Source organism: Herpailurus yagouaroundi, unplaced genomic scaffold (assembly GCF_014898765.1).
Source record: "Herpailurus yagouaroundi ecotype Mexico unplaced genomic scaffold, PumYag 569, whole genome shotgun sequence".
Taxonomy (NCBI): Eukaryota; Metazoa; Chordata; class Mammalia; order Carnivora; family Felidae; genus Herpailurus; species Herpailurus yagouaroundi.
Window position 1 is genome coordinate 245,745 of NW_024412786.1, and position 9,875 is coordinate 255,619.

General features: G+C 50.5%; 3 protein-coding genes and 1 non-coding gene across 9 annotated transcripts; 3 read left to right on the plus strand and 1 right to left on the minus strand.

Annotated features, from left to right (window-relative positions):
• Positions 1–1,257: 1,257 nt before the first annotated feature.
• On the minus strand, positions 1,258–7,129 carry LBHD1 (LBH domain containing 1). 2 transcript variants are annotated; one of them, XM_040466306.1, is made up of 6 exons: positions 6,905–7,129; positions 6,666–6,810; positions 5,551–5,778; positions 3,113–3,237; positions 1,689–1,786; positions 1,258–1,604 (listed from the first exon to the last, which is right to left on the minus strand). In XM_040466306.1, exons 1-6 carry the CDS (start codon positions 7,052–7,054, stop codon positions 1,574–1,576), a joined length of 777 nt encoding a protein of 258 aa, XP_040322240.1. In that variant the 5' UTR covers positions 7,055–7,129; the 3' UTR covers positions 1,258–1,573. The 2 variants fall into 2 exon arrangements, with proteins under 2 accessions (XP_040322240.1, XP_040322239.1); XM_040466305.1 differs by having other exon boundaries at positions 6,666–6,825.
• CSKMT (citrate synthase lysine methyltransferase) lies at positions 3,483–5,058 on the plus strand. Of its 5 annotated transcripts, none has more exons than XM_040466302.1 (4): positions 3,485–3,606; positions 3,884–3,973; positions 4,067–4,200; positions 4,387–5,058. In XM_040466302.1, exons 3-4 carry the CDS (start codon positions 4,125–4,127, stop codon positions 5,040–5,042), a joined length of 732 nt encoding a protein of 243 aa, XP_040322236.1. In that variant the 5' UTR covers positions 3,485–3,606; positions 3,884–3,973; positions 4,067–4,124; the 3' UTR covers positions 5,043–5,058. The 5 variants fall into 5 exon arrangements, with proteins under 5 accessions (XP_040322233.1, XP_040322235.1, XP_040322236.1 ...); XM_040466303.1 differs by having other exon boundaries at positions 3,499–3,598; XM_040466299.1 differs by having other exon boundaries at positions 3,483–3,606; positions 3,884–4,200.
• Positions 3,660–3,807, plus strand: LOC121024013 (small nucleolar RNA SNORA57). The gene has a single exon (XR_005787580.1). It is a non-coding gene; the product is annotated as a small nucleolar RNA SNORA57 (small nucleolar RNA).
• A 659-nt stretch (positions 7,130–7,788) lies between the features above and the next one.
• Positions 7,789–8,923, plus strand: UQCC3 (ubiquinol-cytochrome c reductase complex assembly factor 3). The gene is made up of 2 exons (XM_040466315.1): positions 7,789–8,412; positions 8,508–8,923. Exons 1-2 carry the CDS (start codon positions 8,293–8,295, stop codon positions 8,655–8,657), a joined length of 270 nt encoding a protein of 89 aa, XP_040322249.1. The 5' UTR covers positions 7,789–8,292; the 3' UTR covers positions 8,658–8,923.
• The last annotated feature ends 952 nt before the right edge of the window (positions 8,924–9,875 follow it).

A 9,875-nucleotide genomic window follows, 5' to 3' on the forward strand; every position in this document is an offset into this window, starting at 1 on the left:
AAAAAAACCTTAAAAAAAAAAAAAAAGAAGGAATGTTCTCTGGGTAAAAATCTCATCTGCAATTGACTTTCCAATGAGTCAACAAAGACACATGCATACATATTTGCAAGTGCATACAGATAAAACAACTGTTGGAAAATGCTAAAAATTGGCAAATTTAAGTAGAGTGCATTTATAAAGTTTCATTGTACAGATTCTTTACTGAATTTGAAATTCAAAATATGTAGTTGGCAGAGGGGTGAGGTGGGATGGGCTGTGGCAGGGAGAAAGGAGGTGCAACGCTGGACCCAAACCCTCCCTCTTCCAAAGAAGCTTACACAGATTAAACAGGGCAGAGAGATGTTTTACCCCCGTTTAACACACCTCCACACAGGCAGCTTTTTACTTTAATTAAACACCCCCAGTCCTGTCATCCAACAGAAGTTCTGAATGTTAAATGGGAAAAATAATGCTCGGTCTTCACTTTATTAAAAATATAATCCTCGGCGACTGGCTGGCTGAGTCGGTAGAGCGTGCGAGTCTTGATCTCACGGTCATGAGTTCAAGCCCTGGGTAGAACTGACTTTAAAACAAGAATTTTTTTATTCACTTCAAGCAAATTTTTTTTAATGTTAATTTATTTTTGAGAGGGAGAGAGAGAGGGAGAGACAGAGAGAGAGAGAGAGAGAGAGAGAGAGAGAACAGGGGAGGGGCCAAGAGAGGTAGACACGGAATCTGAAGCAAGCTCCAGGCTCCGAGATGTCCGCACAGAGCCCACGGGGCTTGAACTCACAAACTGTGAGTCAGATGCTTAACCGACTGAGCCACCCAAGTGTCCCCTCCAAAATTTTTTTAAGTAACAGTGGATTTTTTTTTAAGTTTACTTATTTATTTTGAGAGAGAAAGCACGAGTGATGGAGACAGAGAGAGGGAGAGAGAATTCCAAGCAGGCTCCACACTGTCAGTACAAAGCCCGATGTGGGGCTCAAACTCATAAAGGTGACATCGTGAGCTGGGCTGAAGTCAGATGCTTAACCAACTGAGCTACCTAGGTGCCTCTGACTTTTTTTTTTTTTTTTTTTTTTTTTTTTTTTACACCCAATTGGGATTCATACTCACAACCTGAGATCTAGAGTCGCATGTTCTACTGACTGAGCCAGCCAGGCACAGAGGCTGGCTTCTCGTTGCCTTTGCTCAAGTAAGCTCCGTGGGTTCTATTTCCTGTCTTGTTTCCCCACTCACAGACCCCGCCCATTCCTACATTTAATCACACACATCTCAGTGAGAAGTCTAGGGCTTTATTACAAATTGAGCTGACTGTTAAGGACCCCCGTCTCCCATCTTCCTTCTCCACTCTCTTCCTCTCGATGCATTCCTACAGGGCAGCTCCCTAGGCCATGAAGGAAAAGGAATCTGAGAAGGGTGAAAAGGGGCAATGCCTTCTCCAAAGTCCTCCGAAATAACCAGAGTCCTCCTGGCTCCAGCTGAGAATCTTCCAGTGGGAGGCGTGGGGATTTAGCTCTTATCTTCAAGGTCCTCCATGTCTACATCTTGGGGGGCTTTTGTCTTCTTTTGCCGTTTGGGCTGCAGTTCACTAGTCCTGGCTTGCCTCGTGGGGGCTTCCACTGAGCAAAAGGAAAGAGGAAGCATGAAAGACCCCCAGTGAATCCAGGCTGCCCACTCACCTCACCTCTTTGCCCCAGCCTCACCTTCCATGGCTGCTTTCTCTTTCTGGGCCAGCCGGATCTGCTGGAGGAGTTTTCTGCGCTTCTTCCCAGAGAGAGTAATGTTGGCACGTGCACTGGACCTGAAGCGTTGGTAAGAGCAAAGATGTCCAGGTTAATCAGAACCACTGCAGGCTGGTTCTGGCTATTGAAAACGCCTTTGGGGCGCCTGGGTGGCTCAGCAGGGTAAGCATCTGACTTCGGCTCAGGTCATGATCTCACAGTTGGTGAGTTCAAGCCCCACGTCGGGATCTGTGCTGACAGCTCAGAGCCTGGAGCCTGCTTCCGATTCTGTGTCTCCCTCGCTCTCTGCCCCTCCCCCACTCTCTCTCTGTAAAATAAATACAACATGAAAAACTAAAAAAAAAGAAAAGAAAAGGTCTTTGGACTCAAGTAGAAAAACCTTGAAAATCTAGGCTCTGAGTTAAATCTTTCCAACATTTAGCCATTAACATGCTTAACACTACTCCCGTACATATATATAGAGTACTTAACATTAAGTGTTAAAACTTGGTATATAGCAAGAATTTGTAAGGGAAAACTATTTTTCCTTCTATCTTCAATACTTTTTAATTTGATTTGATTTTATTTTAAGTAGTCTCCATGCGCAATGTGGGGCTTGAACTCATGAACTGCAAGGATCAAGAATGGCACGCCCTACCAAGTGAGCCAGCCAGGTTCACTTCGTGGTGGAAGCCCCCACGAGGCTCAGTCAATATTTCTGACACCCAGTTGGTTGAGTGTCTGACTCTTGGTTTTGACTCAGGTCACCATACCAGGATCGTGGGATGGAGCCCCGTGTGGAGCTCTGCGCTGAGCATGGAGCCTGTTTGGGATTCTCTTTCCCTCTGCCCCTCTCCTCCACTCACACTCTCTCTCTCAGAAATAAAAATATTTAGGGGCAGCTGGGTGGCTCAGTTGGTTAAGCTTCCGACTTGGGCTCAGGTCATGATCTGAGGGTTCGTGGGTTTGAGCCCCGCATCGGGCTCTGTGCTGACAGCTCAGAGCCTGGAGCCTGCTTCGGATTCTGTGTGTGTCTCTCTCTCTGCCCCTTCCCTGCTCATGCTGTCTCTCAAAAATAAATTTAAAATGTAAAAAAAAAATTTTAATAAAAAAATTTAAGTTTACTTATAAAAATTTATGTAAAGGTACAATGTTATCTGGGGAGGTGGGTGAGTCGACAGTTCTTAGATTCTTAGTCGGGTCCAAGACCCAAAGAGGTTGTGAGCTACCAGTGTTGTCCGCACGCTAGCAGGGTGTAGGCACAAACACAGCTAACAAACGTGCCTTGTATAAAGTCAGTGCACAAGAAAAGCGGAGGTGATACCTGCTGTGGAGATCGACACGGAGGAGAAAGGGGACTCGGGGCGGGAGGGGGCGGGGCAAAGGGAAGAGAGTCTGGCACTCACGCCCGCTTCTTGAGGTGGTGCCGCGTGATCAGGCCTTCGTCTATTACAGCTCCCACCACCCGGTGCTTCAGTCGCCTCTCCCGGTTCAACACCCGCCGTCTCTTGAACAGCTTCTTCTTCAGCTCCTGAAGGGGAGGAAGATGCTAATCAGACGGAAGCCGCGCACCGCGACCCAGGACCCCGCACCCGGCGACTCCGGCCCATAGATCTCATCTCTGGCGAGATTAGAGGGCTCCAAGACGCGTGGGGAAACGAAGTCGGGGCTCCCACACAATCACCGTTCGGGGCCGGTTGATCTTTCCCCCGGGAGCCCCCATGGCTGCGCAACGACTGTGGTTCGCGGCCGGCTTTTTGGCTCTGCGCAGTGTCCGCGTAGGCCCCGCCCCTCGGCCTCCGCGAGCCAATCGCAGCCCAGGGGCGGGTACTGAGGGTATATAAAGCAGCTCGGCGGCGCCCTGGATCTCTCCCGGGACGGCGAAAAATTAGGTGCGTAGGTAGGTTTCGGAGCTACGAGGCCCGGCGGGGGTTCTGGGCGGGGCCTGCGCACCCTCCTTTTCTTGGCGGGGGCCGGGTGTACGGTCCCGGCCCCCGTAATGTACGGAGGCAGAGGGAAAGGGCTCTGGCCCCTCGGCGTCATGTCTTCGGTGCCCGCGGCTTCCGGTCCGCGGGTTCTATCCTCAACCGCCGGGACACCGGCTCCAAGGAGCCCAGCGGAACCGAGGTTCTGCAGGCTCCTCCTTGGGGTGCTCACGACTTCTCCTTTTATTTCAGGTTTGGGGAGCCGCCCCTGGAACCGGAGCTGTCGTGTCCCCCTCCTCTTTTAATTTACCGTTGCCAACAATAAAGGCCTTTCCTGCCGTAGTAAGTGTGTGTCCGCGTTTTTTCCATGGTTGTCATTAGGCTGTTCGCGTTATCCCACAAAGCGGAATTTGCAACCTTTCTCTTGGACCTCAGGCTCCTTCGGGAGTGCGGGCGACATTTCGCAGAAGGCCGACCTTGCCGGGATCTCCAGATGGCCGCGCTGCGAGCAACTCTCCACGTGGCGACCCTGGCGGCTGGGGCGCGCCGAGCTTTGTTGGGTAGGGAAGGTAGGCAGAGTGGGAGGGCAAGGCGGATTCTTAGTGACCCTAATCCCTGAAATTGTGATTCTTCAAACCCCAGGGTATATTGCACCGGTTTTTTTTTTGTTTGTTTGTTTTGTTTTTTGGTTTTTTTGCAGCAATCTGATGAAACTTGGGCGCTGGGTGACACATGTGCCCCACTCGTGTCCACAGGCTCCCTGGCTGGTAACTGCCTGGCCCACCGTCGCCTCTGGGATAAGCTCCACAGCGGTCCCCGAGTTGGCAGCGTCCCCACGTTTGACTGGTTCTTTGGGTATGAGGAAGCCCAGGGGCTCCTACTGCCGCTGCTGCAGGAGGCACGGGCTGCCTATCCACTGCGGGTGTTGGACGTGGGCTGTGGGACTTCCAGCCTATGTACAGGTCTCTACACCAAGTGTCCAATTCCCGTGGATGTGCTGGGGGTGGACTTCTCTCCTGTGGCCGTGGCCCACATGAACAGCCTCCTGGAAGGTGGCCAAGACCAAATACCCCTGTACCCTGGGCACCCTGCCTCTCGACTACAGTTCATACAGGCTGATGCCCAGGACCTGGAGCCCGTGGCTCCCTCAGGCTCCTTCCAGCTAGTGCTGGATAAGGGCACCTGGGATGCTGTTGCCCGGGGTGGTCTGCCTGGGGCTTACCAGCTTCTGTCAGAATGCCTAAGGGTCCTAAGCCCCCAGGGGACCCTGATTCAGTTCTCCGATGAGGACCCTGATGTGCGGCTACCCTGCCTGGAGCAAGGGTCCCAAGGCTGGACTGTGACTGTGCAGGAGCTAGGCCCTTTCAGGGGCATCCCCTACTTTGCTTACTTGGTTCAAGTCTCTCATTAAAGACTTTAGTTCTAACTAATTTTTCTGTTGGGTGAGGAAAGAGGTGAAGAGAATTTTTTTCTTCTTTGTATGATGGGTGGGAAGTTAGGATCTTAGGGCTGGCCTCCATATTTTCTAGCCGCGTGCACATGTTTTTGAATGTCTCCATGCCCCAGTTTACACCTCGGCAAGGTAGGAATAATAGGTGGAGTTGGGATTACATACAATGTCAGGTGAAACATTTAGCACTTAGCAATGCCAGGCACAAGATGGGTGCTAACTAGAGAAGGCTTCTAACCCCTACTAACTGGAATACCTACGGGCACAGATAGAGTTTCTGGGGGTTTTTTGTTTAAAGAGAGGAGTTCTTAATCCAAATCCCAGCACTGACTGACTGATGTGAGCCAGTGGCCCAACCTCCAAGCCTCAGTGTCCTCAACCTGTGAAAAGGGGAAGATTGATAGGACAGCCAGAAGGGCCTCCTAACAAACTTCACTGAAATGTTGAAGGAGAGAGAACAGATACTTACCCTCAAAGCTCCTGGGAGGCAGGAGGTGTGAATATTCCACAAAGCAGCTTCTACACACATGGGAGCCTGTTGCTGGGTTCCAGAGAGGACAGGGGTTGGAGGCTTCCTGATACTCTGTGTCCTCAGGAATCCAGGAGACCTCTTGTTCTACCTGTTCCTGTCCCCAGCTGAGTGCTGGGTTAAAGGTTCTTAAGGGAGATCTGGGGTCCAGTGGGCTCCAAGTCCAGCCTGGGGGAGAGGAGAGTTGAAGAGACCATTCAAAGTGAAAAGTATTCCTGGGGGCGTTTGGGTGGCTTAGTCGGTTAAGTGTCCTACTTCGCCTCAGGTCATGATATCAGGTCCTAGAGTTTGACCCTCACTTCAGCTCTGTGCTGACAGCTCAGAGCCCAGATCCTGCTTCAGATTGTGTCTCCCTCTCTGCCCCTCCCATGCTCACGCTCTGTCTCTCTCTAAAAAATAAACATTAATTAAAAAAAGTGAAAAGTATTCCTGATACATTACTGACTTTTTGAAAGATGAAGCAAATTAGTTTGATGTTTTTTTCTTTTGCTTATAAAAAAGTAATACAGCAATTGTAATTAAGAGCCTAATTTCATGGCCTCAGTTTTCTCATGAGGATAAAAGGGTCTCCCCCACTGAGTTCTGAAAATCATGAGATAAAAGTGTTTAGCACAGTGCCTGGCACACTGTAAGTCCTAATAAATAAGCTGGAAGAAAAGGCATCCGAAATGTAACTTCTCTCTGGGTAGTCGATTTGGGATAATTTTATTACATTCCCCACACACACACAACAAATGACGTAAATATTTTAAAACATTTAAAACATTGTTTTAGAATATTTTAAAAACAATGTATTTTAAAATAGTATATTTTAAAAATAATTAAAAGGCATCACCCATCTGACATTACAACTTCCCTCTAACGTTCAACTTTGCCAAACACTTTGACTTTTCTCTCCACCTCTATGTTATTCTTCACTACATGAACTAAGCACCTACTGTGTGCCTGGTACTGCTTAATGCAGGGGACACAACTGAGTTTTCCATCTGGGCCCTGCCCAGAAGAATATCCAGGTCAGGTCACAACGGCCCCACTGAAGCAGCTGCCTTCCTCACCTGCCTCTTCACTTTGGTCCTGAAAGAAGACCTCGGCCTCCTCTTCCTCATCAGTGGGCAGCAGCAGCTCCTCTTGTGGCCAACCCAGCTCCCCGCTCTCTTCACTCCCCTCAGAAGCTTCCACCACAATGGAGGGCAGGCGAGTCTTTTGAGAGACCACCTGAATCAGGATAAGCAGGGTGCTTGGACCAAACTGGAAGATGAGTCAGCCGCAAGACACAGGGTAGGGGAGTACTAACCTGAACATCCTGGTGACCTTCAACCCTGCCAATTTCTCCTCTGTCCATCCACAGGGGGCTGGTCAGCCTAGGACTTTCTGGGTGCTGGGAGGAGCCTGGGCTATCTCTAGGCCAAGGCCCATCCTCGCTGCTCCCTGGCACAAGGGCCATGGGTTCTAATTCTTAGAGGGCAGAGTGGTTGAACTCAAAGTGGAGTACCCCTACTCAGACACTCCACAGACTGCTCCTTTAATCCTTGGAGCCTGGCCCCTAATCACTTCTGAGAAGAGAATGACAAGCTAGGAGATTATGGGCCTTCCAGGGGAGGGGAAAATCCCAAGAGATGGGATAGGAGCTTTATGTCTCACTCCCCGGTGTCACTGGGAAAGGCAGGAGGGTAGGAGTCAACAAGGGCATCTGGATTAAAGCCCTGGGAGTGAAGAGCTTTGCAAACAAACTTGGAATTTCCTGATTCCTTTGCTCACTGGGTCTCCCAATTTGACATGTTTCTTTGTGTCTTAATGAATATTTATAGGGTGTTTACTGTTTACCAGTAACTGTTTTTAAATGCTTTATATATCAACTCATTTAATTATCCTAAAACTATGAGAAAGATACGGTCATTAGCCCTATTTTCTGATGCAGAAGCCGAGGCACAAAGAACTTAAATGATTTGCCCAGAGTCACACAACTAAAAGGTGCTTTCTTCTCCAAACTAGAACTCGGTATGTTACTCCAAACCCAGAGTTTTCATGCCAGGGGTGGGGTGGGGGAGCCAAGGGTTTCCCATGATGAAAACAAAACAAAACAAAACAAAACAAAACAAATTTACTTTCAATACGTTAACTTAACAAGTAAAATAAAGAAAAATAATAACATATGTATACCTTTCCCCCCACCCAGTACATTTGGCTTTGAGTTTTTGTTCAGAAGTTGAGATTTGGAATGGATCGATAGACTGATGTAAGTATCTGGATGTCCGGTATGTGCTGTACTGAAAAACCACAAGTTATTGTAGGAAACTACAGAACACAGCCCTAGCCCTGTATCGACTAGGAAATTTCGGAACTGGGCAGCCGTAAAACCCACAGCAACCATGAAGACACGCACTCCGACACGCACGCTCCCTTTAGCAATCCCACCCTGAACTTCATGGCAATGGGTCCGGTGCACGGCCCTCAAGTCCAACGCTTTTGGACGCGCTCAAGCTTCCCAGTTAAAACCAATCTTTTAAGACCCAGGTGCTCTAGATTCGAAGGTTTCGCCGATCAGGCCCTCTAGCCCGGCCCCATCTCTATGGTTTTCTCCGTGGGCCGCTCTAGCCTGCGCGGGGAGCAGTGAGACGTCGTGGCTCGCCTTCTAGGCTGCGGGAGGCCTCGGAGAGCGCCTCTCTGGTCGCGCGGTCGGCCATGGAGACCTTGCGCAAAGCGCTGATCGTGGGTGCCCTTCTGGGCGCCGGGGCTGGCGTGGGCTCCGCGCTCTTTGTCCTCGTGGCTCCGGGAGAGCAGCGGAAGCAGGAGATGCTGAAGGTGGGGGCGACTGGAAGTCCGACGTGGGGTGGGCGGGCGGAGAGCCCCCGGGCTGGGTGGGGGTCAAGACTGCGAACCTCCCTTCCCGCCCGCAGGAGATGCCCGAGCAAGACCCGCGGCGCAGGGAGGAGGCGGTCAGGACCAAAGAGTTAGTGCTAGCCACTCTGCAGGAGGCAGCGGCCACGCAAGAGAACGTGGCCTGGAGGAAGAACTGGATGGGCGGCGGCGGCGGGAAGTCAGCGTGAGCTGGGACTTCCATCGTGGGCACTGGGACCTTGCTCCTGCGCAAGAGTCGGAGGCAGCCTTTCTCCTCCGTACGCCCAGCGGGGAGACCCGATTGAGGATGCCGCGCCCAGACCTCCCTGAGGCCCTGGGAGCCGTTGCAGGGTGAGCACGTCCCCTATCAAAAGATGCACTGACTGCACTTTAACATCCTACGTCGCGGGCGGGGGCGTCGGATATGGTGAACCCGAAAGAACCAATAAATCACGTTCCTCCGTCCAGTCTGTGAGCCCTGCAGTCTGGCGCCTCTGAATGTCTAGAGTGTTCTGGGGGGCCCGTGCTGGGGAAGCGGATGACTGTGGCTCCCATGTGCCCCGCAGCGACCAAAACACAATGTCATGTGGTTGTTCAAGTGTACTTTTGATAACCAAGTGACATTCTCGAAATCAGAACTAATGCTGGAAAATCCTGTAGCAATTGGTGCCCATGGAGGACACTTTGGGTTTCCTGTCCTGTGAGGTTGGAGAGGGGCTTCTAGCATTTAACATACGCTATGATGCTTTCTGGGGCTATTGAACCTTTGGAGGTCAATCTGCTAGGAGTGAAAGGAGCATGCGTTCAGTAAGACAGATCTTGATGAAAAGTCCTGCATGTTACAAAACCTCTTGGAGCCTCAGTCCTGTTACATAAAAGGTGGTAATTATCTTGAGGGTTGTTGGGGAAAAATTAACTTAGAAATGTAAAGTGCAGTGCTTGGCACAGAGCAGCCTTTGATATAGGTAGTGGGGCTTTTCCCCTTCCAGGTTTTCACTGTAGTAGTCTGTAATCCCCGAATCCAGTCATGGGATTTCTTGGGAATCTCTGAAGGAGCGAGATAATTTCCCTGTGGTGTGCCTCACATCCGGTGGTTCCAAAGAAGATAGCAATTGAAGGGGAGGGGGGAAAGCTTACTTTTATTTTTTATTTATGAGAGTGTGTTATTTATTTTTGAGAGAGAGAGATACGGAGTGCAGGCGGGGGAAAGGCAGAGAGAGGGAGACACAGAATCCAAAGCAGGCTCCAGGCTCCGAGCTGACGGCACAGAGCCCAATGCAGGGATCAAACCCACGAACTGCGAGATCATGACCTGAGCCGAAGTCAGACACTTAACCAACTGAGTCACCCAGGCTTCCTCAAGAGAGAGAGAGAATCGTAAGCAGCTTCTACGCTCAGCATGGAGCCCCACACAGGTTTCAAGCCCA